The sequence below is a fragment of the Neoarius graeffei genome, chromosome 22, assembly GCF_027579695.1.
Source record: "Neoarius graeffei isolate fNeoGra1 chromosome 22, fNeoGra1.pri, whole genome shotgun sequence".
Taxonomy (NCBI): domain Eukaryota; kingdom Metazoa; phylum Chordata; class Actinopteri; order Siluriformes; family Ariidae; genus Neoarius; species Neoarius graeffei.
The window spans coordinates 28,612,621-28,637,413 of NC_083590.1; the positions used below are offsets into that span (position 1 = coordinate 28,612,621).

The window sequence follows — 24,793 nt, forward strand, 5'->3', positions numbered from 1 at the left end:
TTATCTATCGCTTATCATCTATAACCTTAATTTTGTGGGTGGTTGCAGATAGATAGATAGATAGATAGATAGATAGATAGATAGATAGATAGATAGATAGATAGATTGATTTACGTTATTGATCCCAAGCTGGGAAATTATGTTATAGCAGCAAGTTATCAGACATGCGAAAAGAAAAAGACACACTATACAACAGAAATAAAATAGAATTTAAAAAAATCCTGGATCCCAAGCTTGTTCTTGGGATTTTTTTTTAATGCAAATTTAATATAAAATGTTCCTTCTAAGTAGTACAAATTTATCTGGTCATATGTGAAAGTGCTAAATTCCTTTTTTATTCTTATGTTTTCAGCTTTGTGTTGGGCAGCATTTAAAATTATAAAATGATTTAGCATACACAACATTTATTTTTTACCGTACTCTCACAATTTTACAGCACCTCCGACAATGACGGAAAACCACCAGTCAAAACACAATCAACTAGTAGACCACATACCTCCACCAAGCCACGTATTGTCAATATCAAAATCAAATCACTTGAACCTAGGATAATACTAAAGCTGGACACCAAATTTAATCCAAATCCGTTCACTACTTTTGGAGATATGTTGGGAAGAGACAAAAAAATCCTGGATCCACAGACATATCTGGCTTTGCATCAAAATCTAATCAAATTTTCCTTGGTCTATGACTAACCTTCCCCAAAATTTAATAAGAATCTGTTCACTACTTTTTGAGTTATGTTGGAAACAAACAAACAAACAAACAAACAAACAAACAAACAAACAAACAAACAAACAGAGGCAAAAACAAAACCTCCTCCAACAAATTGGATGGAGGTAACTATACAAAATAATGTTTCAAACTCTTGCAATCTCACCTTTAAAATATTAATTGTTCTCTATATTTGGATGATGATTTAGCTACAAAATCATTTTATAATATTCTTTATTCTCTGTTAGGCTTTAATTTATATAATACTATTAAAATCAATTTAACTTTTTGGGTGGCACAGTGGTGTAGTGGTTAGTGCTGTCGCCTCACAGGAAGAAGGTTCTGGATTCGAGCCCCGTGGCCAGCGAGGGCCTTTCTGTGTGGAGTTTGCATGTTCTCCCCGTGTCTGCGTGGGTTTCCTCCGGGTGCTCCGGTTTCCCCCACAATCCAAAGACATGCAGGTTAGGTTAACTGGTGACTCTAAATTGACCGTAGGTGTGAATGTGAGTGTGAATGGTTGTCTGTGTCTATGTGTCAGCCCTGTGATGACCTGGCGACTTGTCCAGGGTGTACCCTGCCTTTCGCCCGTAGTCAGCTGGGATAGGCTCCAGCTTGCCTGTGACCCTGCACAGGATAAGCAGCTACAGATAATGGATGCAATTTAACTTTTCTCTTCAAATGAAATTAAATTTGTGTTAAAATTGCAAAACATCAAAAGCTGAATATATCAAATTTACATCCATACAGTATGTTTTAGTTCTGACTGTTCTGTTGGGACCTAAAGATTGCAAAACCTACTGCTTTTAGATCCTTCTTTCATATACTTAAATCTTCTTTGTTGCTTTTGTCATGTGTTTTGCCAGGTGGCTGATTTTTCTCTGAGTAACTCTGCTGATGGAAAATGTCACCCCCCTGCCTCCCCAAAAAAGGCTGAAATTGTGATAGTTTTACCAGTTTTGTTTGACAGTTATTTTAGTACTTCTCTCAAGATTTTCTGACTTCAGATATGTTTGAGGACATTTACTCACCCTGTGGTCCACTTGGAGAAAAAAGTCTAACACTTCTCCATGGCAAAATATTGCTTTGGTCAGAGAGGTGGGGGTTTTATTTTTGCTTGTTTCTATTTTGGTATTGGCATGAAAAAATTAGGGACAAGGTATTTGCAATTATTAAAAGTTTTATTAAAATTCCAATAGACTGGAAAAGCACATTTACATCTCATCTCATTATCTGTAGCCGCTTTATCCTGTTCTACAGGGTCGCAGGCAAGCTGGAGCCTATCCCAGCTGACTACAGGCGAAAGGCGGGGTACACACTGGACAAGTCGCCAGGTCATCACAGGGCTGACACATAGAACCATTCACACTCACACCTACGGTCAATTTAGAGTCACCAGTTAACCTAACCTGCATGTCTTTGGACTGTGGGGGAAACCGGAGCACCCGGAGGAAACCCATGTGGACACAGGGAGAACATGCAAACTCCGCACAGAAAGGCCCTCGCCGGCCACGGGGCTCGAACCCAGACCTTCTTGCTGTGAGGCGACAGCGCTAACCACTACACCATCGTGCAGGGTCGCAGATACGTTTTTTGAACTGGGGGGGACAAGGGGACAAAGCTGCCAGCAAACCAACCCTAACCCCGATATGCCTGTCAAGCTTGATGTGGGTTACCATAGCAACCAAGCTCGAGCTCGCAACCTGTGCAGTCTGCGCAGCTCAACCAACCGAATATCAGTCTTTGTTTTGTTTTATGTGAGTTGTTGCAACTATGTATACACTGCTGTGCACCTCAATAAACCGAATGGTAATTAGTCTTTTGATTTTTCCGTGAGGTTTGCCTTATGCAAAGAAAGACAGCATAGACGTTTTTTCCTCCCTATAAGTGGGGGGGACCGAACGAAGTGAATTTAAATCTGGGTGGGATGAATCCCCCCCGTCCCCCCCTCTATCTGCGCCCGTGCCATCGTGCTGCCCCACATTTACATTTCATTAATATTTATTTTCATTAGCAATTTAAAATTCACACTTGGGGAAAAAAAAACATTATACAGTGTAATTTCAGTGCGATCAGGCTTTGACTTTCAGCAGAAAAGAACAAATGTATATTTTTGACACATTTATTACTTAATATTTTAGAATTGTGCTGGGAAGTACTGAACTTATATACTATTTACAGTACAGAAGTATGTTTCAAATGTTCATTCATATGTCAGCTGCACTCAACTCATTAAAAAATTAATTTCTTTATGTCTTTAATCCATCCATCCATCCATCCATCCATCCATCCATCCATCCATCCATCCATCCATTATTTCTACCAATTATCTGTCAGGGTCACGGGCCATGCTTTTGGGTGTTTAATCCAATTAATTATTTTATTTATTTTGGTTGGGGGGAATGGGAGGGGGGGTCAGGGTTGGGGGCATCGGGGGAGTTGGGGGGTGGGGGGTGGTAGGTAGGACAAAGGTGTTATTCAAGGCAACCCAGCCTGCAAATAATACAGAGCTTTAGAGATCTACTTTTAGCATCCTGGGCATGAGACAAACTCCAATGAAAATTCATTACGAGACAGCTCCTTGTTGTTCAAGTGTTCACTTCTTGACACAGTTTTGATCTTGCGTATCTATTTAATTGAAAGTCCTGATGCGTGACCTTGGTGAGCGCACAGCCTCCACCTCCACAATCAGATACCTGATTGAAATATCCACATGGGGCTTGGAGCCTTGGCACCAGGTGTTTATGGTAATTTCATCTTGCATTCTAGCGCCAGTGCATATTTCCACTATTATTCTGCACACTGGTGGGAATCATGTTAGATCAATGCTCTAGAAAACTTATTTAGAATTAAAGTAAAAAGAGAGAAAGCGAGAGCCCCGTCAGTCACTTCATCCCTATTTCAGAAAGCGAGTGTAATTGAGTCTGGTTATTAAAACAGTGTACAACCCCGATTCCAAAAAAGTTGGGACAAAGTACAAATTGTAAATAAAAATGGAATGCAATGATGTGGAAGTTTCAAAATTCCATATTTTATTCAGAATAGAACATAGATGACATATCAAATGTTTAAACTGAGAAAATGTATCATTTAAAGAGAAAAATTAGGTGATTTTAAATTTCATGACAACAACACATCTCAAAAAAGTTGGGACAAGGCCATGTTTACCACTGTGAGACATCCCCTTTTCTCTTTACAACAGTCTGTAAACGTCTGGGGACTGAGGAGACAAGTTGCTCAAGTTTAGGGATAGGAATGTTAACCCATTCTTGTCTAATGTAGGATTCTAGTTGCTCAACTGTCTTAGGTCTTTTTTGTCGTGTCTTCCATTTTATGATGCGCCAAATGTTTTCTATGGGTGAAAGATCTGGACTGCAGGCTGGCCAGTTCAGTACCCGGACCCTTCTTCTATGCAGCCATGATGCTGTAATTGATGCAGTATGTGGTTTGGCATTGTCATGTTGGAAAATGCAAGGTCTTCCCTAAAAGAGACGTCATCAGGATGGGAGCATATGTTGCTCTAGAACCTGGATATACCTTTCAGCATTGATGGTGTGTTTCCAGATGTGTAAGCTGCCCATGCCACACGCACTAATGCAACCCCATACCATCAGAGATGCAGGCTTCTGAACTGAGCACTGATAACAACTTGGGTCGTCCTTCTCCCCTTTAGTCCGAATGACACGGCATCGCTGATTTCCATAAAGAACTTCAAATTTTGATTCGTCTGACCACAGAACAGTTTTCCACTTTGCCACAGTCCATTTTAAATGAGCCTTGGCCCAGAGAAGACATCTGCGCTTCTGGATCATGTTTAGATATGGCTTCTTCTTTGAACTATAGAGTTTTAGCTGGCACCGGTGGATGGCACGGTGAATTGTGTTCACAGATAATGTTCTCTGGAAATATTCCTGAGCCCATTTTGTGATTTCCAATACAGAAGCATGCCTGTATGTGATGCAGTGCCGTCTAAGGGCCCGAAGATCACGGGCACCCAGTATGGTTTTCCAGCCTTGACCCTTACGCACAGAGATTCTTCCAGATTCTCTGAATCTTTTGATGATATTATGCACTGTAGATGATCTCATCTCATCTCATTATCTCTAGCCGCTTTATCCTGTTCTACAGGGTCGCAGGCAAGCTGGAGCCTATCCCAACTCACTACGGGCGAAAGGCGGGGTACACCCTGGACAAGTCACCAGGTCATCACAGGGCTGACACATAAACACAGACAACCATTCACACTCACATTCACATCTACGGTCAATTTAGAGTCACCAGTTAACTTAACCTGCATGTCTTTGGACTGTGGGGGAAACCGGAGCACCTGGAGGAAACCCACGCGGACATGGGGAGAACATGCAAACTCCGCAAAGAAAGGCCCTTGCCGGCCACGGGGCTCGAACCCGGACCTTCTTGCTGTGAGGCGACAGTGCTAACCACTACACCACCATGCCACCCCACTGTAGATAATGATATGTTCGAACTCTTTGCAATTTTACACTGTCGAACTCCTTTCTGATATTGCTCCACTATTTGTCGGCGCAGAATTAGGGGGATTGGTGATCCTCTTCCCATCTTTACTTCTGAGAGCCGCTGCCACTCCAAGATGCTCTTTTTATACCCGGTCATGTTAATGACCTATTGCCAATTGACCTAATGAGTTGCAATTTGGTCCTCCAGCTGTTCCTTTTTTGTACCTTTAACTTTTCCAGCCTCTTATTGCCCCTGTCCCAACTTTTTTGAGATGTGTTGCTGTCATGAAATTTCAAATGAGCCAATATTTGGCATGAAATTTCAAAATGTCTCACTTTCGACATTTGATATGTTGTCTATGTTCTATTGTGAATACAATATCAGTTTTGGAGATTTGTAAATTATTGAATTCCGTTTTTATTTACAATTTGTACTTTGTCCCAACTTTTTTGGAATCGGGGTTGTAGAATTCTGGGACTTTTTTTTTTTTAAACCCCACAGCTCTTGAACTGGTGTACAAGTTAAAAATGGAGCTGAAGTTACAGTTGTAATTTTTAAAGCTCATTCCAAATAGCAATACATTTTCTTTAAAAAATACATGACTTTATTTGATTTCTGAGAAAAGACTACATGATGGCCAAAACAATCGTCTTTTACCAAGAGTGTAATTAAAGTGAATCCTTACCTAGTCCACAAACGCCTGAAATCCAGGAAACTACACATACCCAAGCACCGATAAAATGAATTTGACATAAGTAGTGTCATCTAATAAGTTTTTCAACTTCCTGCCATCTTGCCATCCATGGTAATTGAGAGAACTTTGGTGGAGAGGAGTTATAAACTATAAACACCTTTCCTCTGATATACAGGATTACCAGGAGGCCACACACTTGGAGCAGTTTGTGACTCGGTTTCTGCTGAAGGAGACGACGAGCCAGCTGCATTCTCTTCAGAGCTCGCTGGAATGTGCCGTGGAGACCACAGCTGAGCAGACACGGCAGGAAAGGCAAGATTTCAGGGTTATACTCAATGTACAGCAACAACAACACATCAGTTTGCATATATTCATAACAAGTAACGAGTAAAGCATGACACATGGGCACTTATTGAAAAGTAATTTACGGGGTGGGGTTGAGGTCGGGTTTGGGTGATGTAATGTAATACCACACTATAGGTGAATATTTAAATAATATTGGTTGGCGTTCAGTGGTATATCAAATATATTCCATTCAGCTAACATGATATTGAATGAGTTGAAGACGAGTTCAACATCATGCTAGCTGAATGGAATATATCTAATATACCATGAAAAAAGCCATTATTATTATTATTATTATTATTATTATTATTATACATACACGCAGTCTTCATATCAGCATACACGAAGGCCAATGCCTTCGAATTGGCGCTCTTTAGCGTGGCAGTGCAGTCACCTTCCAGCCGGTGTAGCGTTCATCAGTAGTGTTAGTGAAGGCCATTGCTAGCTTGCCCGCGACTTGGTGCTGTTAGCGAGGCAGTGAAGTCACCTTCCAGCCGGTGTAGTGTTCATCAGTAGTGTTAGCGAATGCTAATAAAGCAGTCAAGCCAGTGCTATTGAGAGCAAGTAGCACAGGCTAATGACTGAGAAACTAAGATTTCTGTCTCCAGACTCTTCTTCCATGCACACTCGCTACAGTATTTTTCACTCAGACTTAATTATTCATTTCCCTGTGTAATTCACTTAGTTACTTTTAAAATCAAAACCAACAACTGCACACAACGGCGCAACCTGGCAGCCAAAATTCTCTCAAAATCTGTATTTAATGAAGCAAACTTGGCAGCCATGTTTGTTTACAAATTGTCACAGTCGCTCGTTAGTGTGGAAGTTTTACATCTCCGACATGTCTCTTTTCCAGGTTTTCGATGTCCATTGGTATGCTTTTCTCTTGTAAATATGAGTGAAGAATATCTAATGAAGTCTTGGTAGCCTTTTGGGTGTTCAGTGCATAGGTGCAAGTATAAAATTTTCAAAAACCTGAAAAGTCTGACAAAGTCAGACGTGCATGGCGTAGCCATGCAGGGGGGGTTGGAGGGGGTTACAAAGGGGAGTGAGCCCCCCTTAGGGCTCGAAAAAAAATTTAAATTGCAAGTTAAAATGGTTGTCTCATGCAAACATTTATAATATTAATAATTATATGATTTGCATATTCACATCAAATGTTTAATACATTTCATCAATTCATCTGAAATAACAATATTTCAAGTACAAGGCTTGATATTTCAAAACATCTAGCAACTACTAATTTAAATGTTGAAACAACCATTTTTAATATGCTTTTTCTGTGATACCTTTTTTACAATATATACACAGCTTGAGTTAAAATAAGGGGCCACATGTCTTGATGTCCTCAGAAACTCCTGGATTTTAGCAAATAACAAGATTCAGCTTTTTCCATATACAAAAATATCTATATTTTATAATCCATTACTGACTACAAATGGGTTTTCAACCTAACAACCACATTAGAAAAGATGATAAAAAAGCTAACAAACTTATTTCAAGACCTACCTTGATAGTCTTTGAACAGCAGTCACAATACGCAACTCCCGGGACGTCCGGTTTTCTCAGCCATATTCCCCATTTGTCACCGTTTTTGTCACACTCGCTTAACCATTCCCATCTCCATTTATTTCTAGACGTCTTTTCTAATTCTTTTGTATTGGAGCCTTCCGATAAAAACTTCATTTTGACATATTTTGATCAGCAACCAGAGGCAAAGCACGTGGATCTGTCGCAAGGGAGGGAAGCGAAATAAGGCTTATTATAAAAGCTGAAGTTTCATTGGATGGCAGTTAACAGTGAGCCAATCAAAAGCACTGTTCTAACTTGCACCAAAAGAAACGGCGACTGATGGGAATAGCTGTGTTGATTTGGTCGAACAACGTGCTACGTGCATGAAACATGATATCACACATGTATAACACCGTGAAACAAGGGGCTAGTCAGGACCGCTCATCGGTGAGCGGCGTATAAATTGAATGAGGTTTGTGGCGAAGATGAGATGAAAAGATTTGTCTCGTGCAGAGACTGTACCGCGGTAACCCGGTAATACGCTGACAGTGAGATAGCGAGAGGGCCACCCCGTACCCCCCCGGAAAATCTCAATGGATTTACACGATTTGGAAAAATGACTTTTTCAGAACCAAAAAAACCAGAGCTTCCGGCACATGCCGGAAAACTTGCACCCATGTCAGTGTGTCTTTTTCTTTCCCGGTGAACACAGAAATGATTCTGCACATGAGCAGCAGAAAAGTTTCTCATTGGATATTTGCTGTCTAACGTGTGATGTCGTGTTTTCTTGACAATGTGCAATATCATAACAATACTGCACACTCATTCTCCATTGGGTAGAGTGATGTAATACACGTAGGATAAGCGATATGCTAACAATATTGCATGCTATCAAACCAAATGAATGAAACTCGCTAGAAGAGAATAGAATACATGTTTTTATTCCATTGAAAAAGTGTCCTGTATGTATAATAATTTCCTATAACACCATGCCTTAGAATGCTATTGAAAAAAACAATGTTGTGGTTGAGAAGAGACGTAAGAGGTCCTTGCTGCTTTAGTACATAACTCATAATTATGTCATCTTTTCAAGTGCATGTCAGACAGCATGTTCACAACTAGTTTCATTTAGAAATATTTTCCACTCTTCACACTGCATGCTGTGTATTTTATATAAAGTATGTACGATGTGTGCTGTGATCCCTCAGTGATATGAGTGGGATGGCTGATTATAAGGTTTTATCACCTTACTATAATGTGTTCTGATGCTGCAGTAATGTTCACTTCTCTGAGTCATGTGGAGGCCGCAGTTGCTGGAGGGAAAAACTAATTTTAGATGGAACAGATTAAAAATGAACCAATTTTGTCCAACACCTACATGATTGCATGGTTAAGAATGGTGTATATGTGTAGGATTGAATTACACTACCAGTCAAAAGTTTGGACACCCCTACTCATTCATAGGTTTTTCTGTATTTTGACTGTTTTCTACATTGTAGAACAATACTGAACACATCAAAACTATGAAATAACATATGGAACAGATATGGAATTATGTGGTAAACAAAAAAAAGTGTTAAAAAACAAAATGTTTCATATTTTAGATTCTTCAGCATAGCCAGCGTTTACCCTGATGACGCTTTTCACACTATTGCCATTATCTTAAAGGGCTGATGACACGAACATGACTCTATGCAATTTCTTAAATAAACTATACAACATGGCAAACATGTTAGATTTATGTTATAATTACGTGAAAAGAAGCTGTTGTTACGCGAATATCCAACTTTTATTTGCACAGCGCAAGAAAACTGGGTCCGTGGCTCGCGGCCATGTTGTGACGTCAGCGGAAGAACATGCTGCGGTTCACTGGCTGTTCTACTCTGGTTCTACTCAATGGAAATGGCGCATGAAAACGCCGGTGAACTCTCTAGTGCTAGCTCTTCCTCTTCTGGGAGTCTAGAATTGTGCTGATCTCTTCCGAATAGAATCTATGATAGCCTACCCTCTTTACCCTTTGCCTCTCGTTGCTAGGCGGCAGTTACATGAAAGCTGCAAGCTTTCACAAGCAAATACATGACTATCACGCCGACTTTATGATTACATTTATGATTATCATGTAGAATCTACAGCTCTACGTACCTTTATCTTATGTCGTTTCACAACACATGTTCTGACAGGAGGACTGTCTTTGGATCCGGCATAGCTACTAGTAGACCCCCTCCGGAATACTGGCACTGTTGCCAGATTGGGAGGTTTCCCTCCCAGTTGGGCGGTTTCAAGTGCATTTTGGTGGGTTTTGAACATATTTTGGGCTGGAAAACGTCAGCAGTATCTGTCGAAGGCCCTATTGTTCTTGTAAGAGTTCACTATTATTATTCTTCTTCCGTCTTCTTCTTTATTTTTCTCCGCTGTTGGGCCATTTTCGGGGTGCTTGCCATGGGCGAAAACGCACGAAATTTGGCACCAGTTCCGAGAATTGCCACCGCTACTCAGAACCAGAAGCCCAAACTTGGCCGGGGCTCAGGGCCTCTATAGCCAGATACTGCTGACGTTTTCCAGCCCAAAATATGTTCAAAACCCACCAAAATGCACTTGAAACTGCCCAACTGGGAGGGAAACCTCCCAATCTGGCAACACTGTGTAGGCACTGCTGATGGTAGCAGCACACGTTTGTGCTGAACTGAACACCCAAGAGATTCTTTTAAGCTGGGAAGGGTGTCAAAACAATCCAAATCGAAGTGTTCAGAGCACAGGACGGATGTTGGTGAGGGCTCCCACTTGTCACGAGTGCGCCTGACTTGCTTCACCCACTTTGCATGCAGCTCGGGATCTCTGGGAAACTTGAATAAACTTACCCCATCCTTGTGGGTTTTGGAGCAAAAGCCGGCAACACAACGCGAAGGCATAATAAATAAATAAATATATATAATGTATAATAATGTATAATAATGACAAACTGAACACCTGTCGCATCAACAACAAACTGGTAAGTTAGGAGGAAGGTTCTTTCGCTGACATCATATAGCTCCTCCTCCTCTTTCGTCTCCTGGGTGCTGCAGCCCCGTCAAATTTGCCCAGATAGCTGCGTTTTTTATCATAACTTGTAAAATAGGCGCCTTCGTGAATTAATATATGGATCATCGGGAATTACTTTTTATGTTATAAAACATCGCCAAAGATGTCAAAAACATGTCATCAGCACTTTAACAAGCTTCATGAGGTCATCACCTGGAATGCTTTTCAATTAACAGGTGCCTCGTCAAAAGTTAATTAGTGCAATTTCTTGCCTTCTTAATGTGTTTGAGATCAAACAGTAAATAGTAAATAATAAAAACACAGTAAATAGCCCTATTCAACACCACAACTGTAGTAATCCCTATTATGTCAAGAACTGCCCAACTATATAAATTGCAGTGGCAAACTGTTACTGTTAGAGCTGGGACTTGAGCTCAGCCAAAACTTAGCCAGACACCAAAAAAGCAACAGGGCAAAGGATTTTGTAAGGGATTAGCGGCAGAGTGCCAGGTCGCTCCATTGTGTGTAGTTGACGATATTGATTTTAAAAGTAACTACTGTATACATCATATATTGTATAAGCATACATTATCTACAATAGTAGAGTCTGTTTTTTTTTTCCCACACTGACCCAAGATAATATAAGTCCACACAAAACAGTCACTTCATCTGCAAAACAATTATGTACACTTTGCATTTTAATCTTCAGTAGATGGGGGAAATATATATAATTTCAGATTGGCAATTGTTATTATTATTATTTTCTTTTTTTTTTACGCTCAGTGCTTCTTGTGTTAACATTCGGAAGATGCAGAGGGCAATGACAGGGTTGGACTGCTGCGTTTCTATCACTCCTGTGAGCACATTCACAGACTCTCTAATCAGTTCCTCTCCTGTCTTTCTCTCTGCTTTACTCTCGGAGGGAATTTTCTCAGTGCACAAACAAAATCATTTAACAGGTTCTCTTGACATTTTTGGCACATGAGCTGATAAGGAAAAGCAATGCTGTATATCCTCTGGGTTTAGATCTGATAAATGTTAAGTAAGTAAATTTGATTTTTAAAACACATTAAAACATTGGTGTGTTGACGAAAGTGCTTTTTTTTTTTAAAGTGCTACATTTAAATAAAATTTCCACAGATTACTCATTTCCAATGCTTTAGATATGCAAACGTGTATATATATATATATATATATATATATATATATATATATATATATATATATATATATATATACAGTATATATATACACAAATCATACAGTACATACACACAGTGACAGCTGGTGCTAAAATTAAATAAATGAATCTATTACCTATCAGTAACTAACTCATTGAGCCTTTTAGCATCATAGGCATGCAACTATTACACATACCCACAGGAACACACTCACTGGAAGACAGTTCACCAACACCAATCATGCCATGTCTCTTCTGAATAGTAAGCACGATAAACTGAAAAGCTGTGCTTGCTGTTTATCAGCTCTTTCATTAAATCAATACAAAAGCTTACAGTTCTGTCATTTGTCTCTTCTATACTTTGATTAGACAATGCTCGTTAGTTGTATTTACCTTTAGTGCTTTGTCCAAATGCATTTTGACAAATCAAAACCCTAGATTGAGACATTAAAGGACATGGGACATGGATTTTTTTCTGGGTACAATTATGTATAAAGGACATAAGAAATGCCATCTAAATCACTGCAGGGCGTCAAAAATGTGAAAATCATCACATTATTCAACTTTTTTATACATCAGCGTAAAACAATGATTCGTTAATTAGCTAGGTGGTCACATGACCCGTGACGTCACAAAAACTTTTCAAGGAGCCAGCGCTTGGGAATCTAATGTAAACAGGTTACCGAAATGGACACCATCGACAGTGACATTCCCGATGTTTCACAGAGATGTGAAGTTAGACCCTATCAATTCGAACCGATAGCTGGAAATTCACATGAACATAGATCTTGTCTTTACTCTGACGGGTCAGATGATTCTGAGAGTGAGAGTTCATTCAATCCCCATGAAACTGAAAGCGGTCGGTTCGATAACACTTCCTGGTAAGTTAAAAACAATTCTGCTCAAAGGCTAATGATCTGTTGAAAGAAGTATTATTTTTGTATCATACATTGAAAGTTCATCATAGATCTAGCTAAAGTCCGTTGCAAGCTAGTTTTTTTTTGCTGATATTTTTCGAGATTGATTGAGATACAATGCTTCCAGAGTCCGAGATGAAAACATTCAAAATGGCGAAACGAGTCAGAATTATGATAATCAATAATTGATACACCCAAAATTATAATACTAATCCTTACCGCATGAGGCCCATGGTAAAACCACACTTCCAGGAGGGGCTGCCGTCTGCCTCCCAAGCCGGCCGAGAGCGCTCCTCGTCGGGCACAGCCAGGCGGGCGAATGCCCTGGTCCGTCCGCCCTTTCTAAAAAATAATGGTACAACTCCGAGTGAAGGTATCAATGCGCTGTCAAAGCGCGCAGAAGGTGTTAGTACGCCTGTCATTATAGTGCGGACTTTCCATAGCATAGAAAATCGCCACGTTTCAATTTGTGTAACTGAACTTTGTTTCATGTCACTGGTCATATAAACCTATGTAAACAGGAAAAACATGGAAGAGTTTGGTCGCATCTAACTACAGCCCCAAAAAATACCATTGGCCATGCTGAGCCTAGCTACATTGCTAACAGGAGTAACAGCGCATCTGACTGACTGGGAGGTCGCAATACACCATGATGTTCAATGTACGTTAAATACTCTAAAAACGAAACAATTTTCTTGTCATCCAAGACACAAAAACTATTTTGTTGCATTCGTCATCATCACGATTCACACTTCTCCATATTCATCTACCCGCTTGTGCTGTACCCGAAAGTTTTTGTGACGTATGATCACGTGACAGCGGCTCTTCCGGTTGTAAAATATGCATATCGGAGCTCGAGCAGAAATGCCATATAATCATCACGAATATAACGATTTTGCTGAATTTAATAGATAATTTTGTATTTGTTGATGCAATTATTTCATATTTTTAATGGAAAGAAACTGATATAGCGTGCATTTATGTTTCATGTCCCATGTCCTTTAATCCACCTGGTTCATGCTTATTACAATCACTACTGTAGTTCCTCGGCACCTTCTCAGTCAGTACTGATGAAATGTTATGAACATGTCACTGAAACAGGCTTAAATAACTGATCCCCAATGCAAATTATCTTTATAACGTTTTGCCAAGTGTAATCACGTCACAGGACTGTCAGCGATAGACTGCGTAAATCTACAGTCTGGGCTAGAAAGAAACCAGCCTAATCTCTGCAGCCTCTACAGCAAATAAGACAACGCGGATACCAAAACCTGACTTTCAAATGGTTTTAATTTCATTGTTCAACTTTATGAAGTGCAAAGGAGACCCTGAACTGTTCTACCTATCTATTTATGTGGCATTGATCAGAGGTGGACAAAGTACCCAAATTCATTACTGAAGTCAAAGTACAGATCCCACTGGTCAAATATTACTCTGATACAAGTGAAAGTTCATCTCATCTCATTATCTCTAGCCGCTTTATCCTGTTCTACAGGGTCGCAGGCAAGCTGGAGCCTATCCCAGCTGACTACGGGCGAGAGGCGGGGTACACCCTGGACAAGTCGCCAGGTCATCACAGGGCTGACACATAGACACAGACAACCATTCACACTCACATTCACACCTACGGTCAATTTAGAGTCACCAGTTAACCTAACCTGCATGTCTTTGGACTGTGGGGGAAACCGGAGCACCCAGAGGAAACCCACACGGACACAGGGAGAACATGCAAACTCCACACAGAAAGGCCCTCGCCGGCCACGGGGCTCGAACCCGGACCTTCTTGCTGTGAGGCAACAGCGCTAACCACTACACCACCGTACTGCCACAAGTGAAAGTTGTCCAGTCAAATTTTTACTAAAGTTAAAGTACTGAAGTATTTGCTTTTAAAAATATTTAAGTATTAAAAGTAAATTTTCTGTCAACGCATTGTTGTATTATTGCCACAACGCTTACACAACCTAATGCCTCTGAAGCAACCGACTGGATTTATTGACGAGTTTGTAGAACCTGTCGAATAAACACCTGGTAGAATGTTACAAAAGGAAACACAACTGAACTGAAAAAGAGCCACTGTCATTTTCATTTTTTTTAAAAAAAAAAGAGCACTCCTCCCCACCCCCACAAAGCAGCATGGTAGTGTTCTGACCCAGCTCCGGCAGTATGTGCACACATGTGTGTATGTAACTGTAACTGCAGCTTGCTCAGAAAATAAAATTGACAATCCAACCTGATTAAAACCCAGGTCCACACCTTGAGCTTAATAACAACAGCAACACTGCTTTAAGCAAGACAAAAAAAAAAAGCAAAACCATCATCTGACATCAAAACAAAAAAATTCCAACAATTTGTTGTGACTGACTAGTACAATACTGTCCATCTCACAGGTCTCGTGTATGTGTGTGTGTGTGTGTGTGTGCATGTGCATGCAAGTGTATGTATTCATGCACATATGAATCTACCTGTGCCATCATGGTGGTTTAATGTTAAGCTAGCTAGTTAGAGAAGTTCCTGACATGCTAGCAAAATCTTTTCAAACTCGAAATCATATTGGGTAGCTAACGTTACTGGAAAAGAAAGATTTCTACATTTTGTTCATTTGGCAAGATTATGCTAAAACATTTCTGAGAGCACTTCAGACAAGTTAACGCTATTCATGTTAGCATAACTCCATGTTTACATGCTAACTAACAGTGTCCACGTTAACTGCTATGTGTTAACGTTAACCATGGACAAAGCTATGGCAACTTGGTGGGCAAATCCATAGAAAGTCATTTGACTAACCAGACTGCATAGCTATCGCAACTTTATCGCTAGCTCTAAAAGCACATCCAACTTCATTGCAAGCTTTCTCTTGGAATAAAACACTTACATACCTCAATATGCTTCTGCAGATTGGACGGCAAGTTTTTGTAGCCTGTGATGTGGTTCGTTTTAGGTGAACAAAACAAACATTTAAAACAAAACGACTCTTTATTCCTTTCAGAAAACTGAAACATGGGTTCTAGCTATAGCCATGAGTGCGTGCATTCCCCAGAAGAACCGCCTCCTTCCATTCTGCCATTAACTGATCGTGTTAAATAATGCTGCTGAGAAATCACTGATCTTGATTTTATACAGTCTATGGACGTGACGTGACCCTAGTGATTACTGATCGGCTGTATCAGTGTCGCCTGTGAAAGAAACCATCCCGTTTTAGAAAAGAAAAGAAAAAAACATCCACTTTCAAAGCCACTTCACAGTAACGAGTAACGAGGACCTTGATAGAAATGTAGTGGAGTGAAAAGTACGATATTTGTCTTTCAAATGTAGTGAAGTTAAAGTCATAAGTTGCCAAAAAAAATTAATACTCAAGTAAAGTACAGATACTCAAAAAGTGTACTTAAGTACAGTACTCAAGTAAATGTACTTCATTACTGTCCACCTCTGGCATAGATCAACAAGAAGACATGCTCAACACTATCCCCTGCCACAAGCATTTTATGAAGACCTCTTAACACTTACGCCCTTATAAGCCCATTGCTTTAATATTGACTTATGATGTTGTAAGTGCTATGACACCTTCATAAAACGCTACCCAGCTTTTTTCAGTAGTATGAGCATGCAAAGTTTCACAGATGTAGCTTATATAGTTTCCGAGAAAACTTGTCCAGATTGAGTCCACTTGTACAAAGTCCAAAAATGAAAATCAAGGGCCATAACTCTGAAAATATAAATTTCTCATAAATGATTTTCGAAATCAACTTAGATCATGAATAGTAGTATGAGCATGCAAAGTTTCATTGATGTAGCTTATGTAATTTCTGAGAAAACTTGTCCAGATTGAAACAGATGGAAGGAAGGAAGGACGGACGGACGGATGGATTCTATTCCTATATCCCCCTGCACACTTCGTGGCAGGGGATAATAATGATGTGGCTGGTCTTTCAGCTTCAGCCATCAAAGTTTTTAGGGGAGAATTACAATAGTGGTTTCCTGTTGCCTTCTACTGGATTATTATAGAGGTTTTCTCCTCTCAACCATTCACACTCACACGTTCATTCACACCTATGGGCAATTTAGAGTAGCCAGTTAAAGGACATGGGACATGAAACATAAATGCACGCTATATCAGTTTCTTTCCATTAAAAATATGAAATAATTGCATCAACAAATACAAAATTATCTATTAAATTCAGCAAAATCGTTATATTCGTGATGATTATATGGCATTTCTGCTCGAGCTCCGATATGCATATTTTACAACCGGAAGAGCCGCTGTCACGTGATCATACGTCACAAAAACTTTCGGGTATTGTATCTCAATCAATCTCGAAAAATATCAGCAAAAAAAAACTAGCTTGCAACGGACTTCAGCTAGATCTATGATGAACTTTCAATATATGATACAAAAATAATACTTCTTTCAACAGATCATTAGCCTTTGAGCAGAATTGTTTTTAACTTACCAGGAAGTGTTATCGAGCCGACCGCTTTCAGTTTCATGGGGATTGAATGAACTCTCACTCTCAGAATCATCTGACCCGTCAGAGTAAAGCCAAGATCCATGTTCATGTGAATTTCAAGCTATCGGTTCGAATTGATAGGGTCTAACTTCACATCTCTGTGAAACATCGGGAATGTCACTGTCGATGGTGTCCATTTCGGTAACCTGTTTACATTAGATACCCAAGCGCTGGCTCCTTGAAAAGTTTTTGTGACGTCACGGGTCATGTGACCGCTTAGCTAATTAACGAATCATTGTTTTACGCTGATGTATAAAAAAGTTGAATAATGTGATGATTTTCACATTTTTGATGCCCTGCAGTGATTTAGATGGCATTTCTTATGTCCTTTATACATAATTATACCCAGAAAAAAATCCATGTCCCATGTCCTTTAACCTAACCTTTGGACAGTGGGGGAAACTGGAGCACCCAGAGGAAACCTGCGCAGACACGGGGAGAACACGCAAACTCCATCAGCCATGAGGTTCAAACCCAGAACTCTCTTGCTGTGAGGAAACAATGCTAACCACTACACCACTGTGCCACCCCCTGAACTGTTAAGCAGATGAAATCCTTAATTTTATAAAATTTATTTAGCTTTGCCATAGCAAGATATATATGTACATATTGTAGAGTAAATTTTAGTGTTATACTGTTTTGTAATTTTCCTTCGTGCGTAACAGACATGCGTAGCAGATGTGCGTACCAGCCAGCGATTAGAGAAGATCCAATAAGCTTTAGAGCTGATCACGCTCCTGGAGCATGATCAAGGCATGTAATGTAATAGATGTCTCCTTTTTATCTAGTAAAGAGTATATATAGATTTGAGAACAAAGGGACAGTATGAGTGGTGTGCTGAACCCTCATCACTATGTGTCCGTTTCTGCAATAAACCTTCTTTCACTTGCAAAAGGACGAGACTGGTGTTGGTGTTTGTCATTTTTCCATGACAATACATTATGGCTAGGAAACCATTACAGCTTGCACCAATTACAGTGGCTCCATTGTACCTAATCTGCATGACTTTGAACTGAACTGTGTGGGAAACCGGAGCAGACACAAGGAGAACACGTGAACTCCGCACAGAAAGACCCCTGTTGGCCATGAGGTTCAAACCAGAACCTTCTTGTTGTGAGTGGACAGTGCTGACCACTACACCACCATGCCACCCCAATCCTTTATCAGGCAAGAATGGGACAACATTTCACTTTCACAACTACAGCAACTGGTCTCCTTAGTTCCCAAAAATTTATAGTGTTGTTAAAAGTAGAGGTGATGCATGTCCCTGTCCCAACTTTTCTGAAATATGTTGCTGACATCAAATTCAAAATGAGCATATATTTTTCAAACAACAATAAAATTTCTCAGTTTCAACATATGATATCTTGTCTTTGTACTATTTTCAATTAAATGTAGGGTTTCCATGATTTGCAAATCACCACGTTCTGTTTGTATTTACAGTTTACACAGCGTCCCAACTTTTTTGGAAACAGAGTTGTAGTTATAGTGTTTATTACACTTGTAAAACGGCTCCAGTAACCAAACACTACTGGTTATATCCACTATGCCCTGCATGTTGATGATCAGGTTTGTTTAAAATGGCCGATGGCTTGTTCAAATAGAAAAAGCTCTGCTGATTTTCTATTCTGTCTGAAGTGTTCAGTCTGGATCTCTGAGCAGTGGCTGAAAGCCGCAGGATGAAACGCGGGAGGGGAGCTGCAGGCCACTGACTCTTTTAGTGTACATTCACTCCGTGGCTTTCATCTGACCAAAACACACACACACACACACACACACACACACACACACACACACACACACACACACACACACACACAGGCTGTTTGAGGGTTAATAGTTTTTAGAGTATAAATGTTTTTACAATGAGAGGTGTCCTTGTTTTCACAATGGACACATAAGAAATTCTCCTGATGTAGCAAATCTCTATATATGTGAACAGACTTTACTGTCTAGCAAATTTATTTTGGCTTGGGCCTGGACTTATTTTTAGGGGCTCCAAAAATGCTAATATAAATAAGAAGTGAATGAGATCATCATCATCATATTATTATTATTATTATTATTATGCAGCATGGTGGTGTAGTGGTTAGCACTGTCTCTTCACAGCAAGAAGGTTCTGGGTTCGAACCTCATGGCCAACAGGGTCCTTTCTGTATGGAGTTTGCATGTTCTTCCCGTGTCTGTGTGGGTTTCCTCCGGGTGCTCCGGTTTCCCCCACAGTCCAAAGACATGCAGGTTAGGTAAAATACCCAGCCACTGGGGTTGCACAAGCCAGTGCATACTTAGTGCTGGTCCCAAGCCTGGATAGACTGGGGAGGGTTGCGTCAGGAAGGGCATCTGGTGTAAAACCTATCCCAAATCAAATATGAGGAACAGATCTGTTGTGGTGACCTTGAATGTACGGGTGCAGCCGAAATAATAATAATAATAATTATTATTATTATTTTCATTATTACAAAACATTTCATGGTATTTAGTCCTTCTCTTTCAAAATATAAAGTTCCTGCTCTGTCTGTGCCCCACAGTTTGGACAGGTGGGATTTTGCCTCACATTGAATCTACTTTACCTCCGTAGAGCAGCATGGACACCCCTGTTGATGATTATGGTCCTAAAATGAGGCATGTGGGATGTGCTCCCCTCAGGACCCTCATTATGTAACAGTGTCTTCGAACATAACGAGGACACAGCTGAGGCGTAATCCTGACACCTGCTCTCCTCTGTTTGTTTCTGTAAAGCGATGTACTAAAATACACACTAATAAGAAGGAACCCAAAATAGATGGCATCTGGTTGTCACTGAGGAAGTATTCAGGCTCTACTGGATTTTAAAATTGCTACCTTGTTAGTATTTTGTAGAGAAAGAATCATCATATTAATCATGTCCCAAATTAAGTCCTGATTACTTTTTATATAGCTAATCAACATATCTTTAAAAGTCATTTCATCGCTCAGGATTTTTGTAAACAAACCTCATAAGCTCTAATTCCCATATTCCCACAGCTAGTAAGCTCTTTTTTAATCAACGAGGTTGTAGTATGGTTTGACATTTCAATGTAATATTAAGTTGATGTAACGTTTTTGTGTGACTACTAGCTGTCTCTCTCAGTTAATAAGAAGTTAACGTTGTTATTTTATCCTGTACAAATACACAGTAGATCTCCCTGACTGTAATGAAGAGATACTAGGGACAGGGATTAAATACTTGTACTGGGTTTAAGACAATTTTAATAAACTAACAAATAAGTAAGGAATAAAACAGGATGTGGATGGTAAGGGTTAGCACTGTAGTCTTATAGCAAGAAGGTTCTGGGTTTGAGCCTGCCGGTTGACTGGGGCCTTTCTGTGTAGAGTTTGCATGTCCTCCTCATGCCAGAGTGGGTTTCCTCTGGGTGCTCTGGTTTCCTCCCACAGTCCAAAAACATGAGGATTTGGTCAGCTGGTTGCTCTAAATTGTCCATAGGTGTGAATGTGCATGAGTGGTTGTCTGTCTGTCTGTCTGTCTGTCTGTGTTAGCCCTAGATAGATAGATTGGTGACCTGTCCAGGGTGAACCACACCTCTCACTCAAAGTCAGCTGGGATTGAGTCCAGTTAACCCATGACCCACAATGGATAAGCACTATAGATAATGGCTGGATAGATGTAAAACTTGTCAGGGCATGCTGCTGTAGGAAAATAATAAGCATTTTACATAACAGCACATATAACACCAATAACAACACATCCTGGAGTGTTTTATTCCTCTTATACCACAGCAATTTGCCAACAATTTTTTTTTATTAATTAGAATGAAAGAAAGAGAGAGAGAGTATGCCATCCCTCCCACCCAGAAATCATGGCCAAATTTGCTTTCTTGGATCCAGGCCACAGATAGCTGAAGCATCATCAAACCTGCAATCTACTGACTATAGTGTGGAAGCATTTATTTTGCACCACTCAGGACTCACAGCTTATACCATGTTACCAAGAAACCATGAAGTCCTCCATCCTGAAGATGTTCCAGTGTCAGAAAACCTAAAGTTACAAGTTTACCTCTGACTGTTACAAAACACTGATATTGAAGACTCCTTCAAATAATATGGACTTCGCAACTTGAATTACTGTCAGAGCTCCTGTTATAGGAAATTAATCAACACCTTTCTTACGAACAAAATTGAGAATTCAACAATAATGTGGTATAATAGAATACTGAATTAAGATCATAACTGGGAAACACAAGTGTAACATAAAACAAAAGATATATGCAAGTCACAAAGAAGCGATTAACCATGGGCTGATATACATAACTAAGAAACAATGACAAACTGGACAACAAGAAGGAACAAACATAAGCTTATAGACAGGAAGACTTTTGGAACTATGGCATGGAAATGGCAGCGTGAGAGTGCAGGGATGGTGTGATGCTGTGTAATGACTGACTGAGAAAATGTGCTAATGACAAGTCCTTAATTAGCTGTGGAACAAATTGTAGGTGCCAATATGCAGCCGAGGGCAACATAGAAGACAATACAAAGATTCTGTATCCATGATTCCATTCACTAATGGGATGGAAATGTAGGACAAGAGCAACTTGTACAGTTTTTACTGAAGCAGAGTACAGCTAAATAATTACAAAGCACACTATAACAGTATAATGTTAGCATATCTCATTGTGCACATCAAGGGATAATGATATGCACAACGAGAAGGGGCTCCAGCTACTCCCTTGAAGAAGTTGGAGGCACCCTGTACAACATCTTACAGACCTTGAGTATGCTGATGATCTAGCACTTGTGTTGGTGCCTGTTAGAAAGGCAGAATTCCTCCTCCATACCCTCAAAACATCAGCCTCCCTTTTTGGGCTCTACAGTAACAACGTCAAGACATCCTCGGATCCTTCAGCCTTAACATCTCTGTCTGGAAATAACATCAAGCGAATTGATGACTTTAAATACTTGGACTCCTTTATAATGGACTCTTATAAGGACTTCAGTATCCGAAAGGCACTGGCTTGGAAAGCTTGTAATGCTCTTGACAAAATATAGTGCTCTAACCTCACCAACAAACTGAAGATCTGTTCAGATCTGTCATAGAGCCAATCCATCTTTACTGTGCTGAGACATGGACCCGAAGACTCAAACAACAGAAAAGACTAGATGGGATTTACACCCACCTTCTACGACGTGTGCAAAATATTCAATAGTCCGCTCAGGCCACCCTGGAGGAGATCTATGGGGACCTACCCTGTTCACCGGGCACTGTTTCTGAGCTGAAGAGGAAGCTATATTTCGCTTTCTCCTCTGGAGCCCAGGCCACCACCCAGTGAAATTTTGAAAACTCACCTTCCCTGTATAATCTCTAGGGACACTGGGACTGGGGTACAGGATTTCCATGTGGCCATGCCTGACAGGAAGGTGTGGCGTGATGTTGGAAGAGTAATCTTGGCCAAAGCCGAAGGATGATGATGATGACAATGATGACAGTGTTAACACGAGAAAGAAAATGCAAATGGAGTGTCCATAAAACATATTACTATTGTATGAGTCTGAGTATGGATGTATGAGTATTGATATGGTGAATTTTTTTGGAAGGAAATGTTCATTTAGCATTTACGGAAGAACTCTCCAGCCTCAGGACTTTGTAAAAGTCAGAGGTAAACGTGTACATTTTCTGACACTGGAAAGTCTACAATATGTAACAACATGACAAGCTGCATTTTTGGCTTATTAACTTCAAGTGAGAGGAAAAAGAGAGGCTGTTGAGAGAATGACTGGTTATAGCTGTTCGAATAGAAGTGATAACAGGAACTAACATTCCCCAACATTAAATTTAATGATTAAAGTCAAAGTCCCTCCCATGCCAGGACTTGATCTTCCCAGGCAGTGTCCTGTCCCAGTACTCACCAGACCCTAAGCCGCATTGGGCGGCACTGATCTCTGTTTGTATAGCCCTCTGCCTCTTACGTATAGAGGCTTTGCACCGTCATGTTATGAGAAGGTTTTGCTGCATTTTTGGATATGCAAATCATTTTGAACGAAACAAAGACATCAGATTTTTTATTTATTTATCAAAAGTAATTCATTATCGGGGAAAAAACAAACAAAATGTCTTAACGAAAAAGGGAAAAATGGGAAAAAAACATTCAGCGGGACTCTGTGTCGAATGGAGATGTCAAAAACCCTATGGTATGCTCACTTCATTTCCATGAAGGTAAGAATTCCAGAAAAATTATTTCACAACTGCAGTGTGGTGCTCATTCTTATACAGTGAAGTGAACATGAGCCTCAACACAGCAGCTCTGCACAGCCTCACCTTCACCAGGACAAAAGTGTATTTGCATTCGGGGATCCTTCGGAGTGCGTTGTGCATGTGCTTGGGACCCAGTCATTATGGGAAACACCTGATGCTGATTTGAGTGCAATCAGCATACTGTTTTCACAGAGACTTTGTGACGTGTTCTATCAGGTATGCGGCAGTTGAGAGGTCTAAGTGCAGGAAGTGTGTTTATTAGCAGGTGTGATATTTACAAAAACAAAACACAAATGAAACTGAAAGCAGAGTCATAAACATGGCTAGCAACAAAAGTGACAGTGATAATGATAATACTTTGGAAAGCCTCTGTGTCCTTATATGCATGTGCTGACTGCACTCTCACTACATGAAGCACTACAAGTGTGCCCCCTGTCATGGCGGCATAGTTACTGTTGCTATGGGGTCATGTCTCATCTCATCTCATTATCTCTAGCCGCTTTATCCTGTTCTACAGGGTCGCAGGCAAGCTGGAGCCTATCCCAGCTGACTACGGGCGAGAGGCGGGGTACACCCTGACCAAGTCGCCAGATCATCACAGGGCTGACACATAGACACAGACAACCATTCACACCCACATTCACACCTACGGTCAATTTAGAGTCACCGGTTAACCTAACCTGCATGTCTTTGGACTGTGGGAGAAACCGGAGCACCCGGAGGAAACCCACGCGGACACGGGGAGAACATGCAAACTCCGCACAGAAAGGCCCTCGCCGGCCACGGGGCTCAAACCCGGACCTTCTTGCTGTGAGGTGACAGCGCTAACCACTACACCACCATGCCACCGCTATGGGGTCATGTAACAGTGCAAATCCACTATTACATAGCCTGGGTTACAGTGGGGGCTGGTCCTCTGGTAACTGTGAGAGGTTGACTCCGTATTCGCATCTGTATTGCAGTGTGCCTCACCAGATGGCAGTAGGTTCCATTTTTATGATGGTTTTTGGTATGATCTGACTGCAAGTAGAACTTATAATCTTCCAGGTGAGAGGTGGACATGCTAACCACTAGTCCAGCTTATGGTAAATATAACTGTAAATGGATAAAAATCATTATTTAATAAATGAAAAAAAAATTAACTGTTGGCAAATTACTATCAGAATAAAACACTTCGGGATGTGTTCCATCCATCCATCCATCCAT

The 24,793-nt window shown here is 40.4% G+C and overlaps 1 protein-coding gene across 1 annotated transcript in view; it reads left to right on the forward strand.

The window, feature by feature from the left end:
• Positions 1-24,793, forward strand: part of necab1 (N-terminal EF-hand calcium binding protein 1) — a 96,544-nt gene that overhangs the window by 47,963 nt on the left and 23,788 nt on the right. Inside the window, exon 6 of the mRNA XM_060904052.1 lies at positions 6,057-6,193. Coding sequence (XP_060760035.1) covers positions 6,057-6,193 — 137 coding nt within the window. The remainder of the gene's footprint in view (positions 1-6,056; positions 6,194-24,793) is intronic.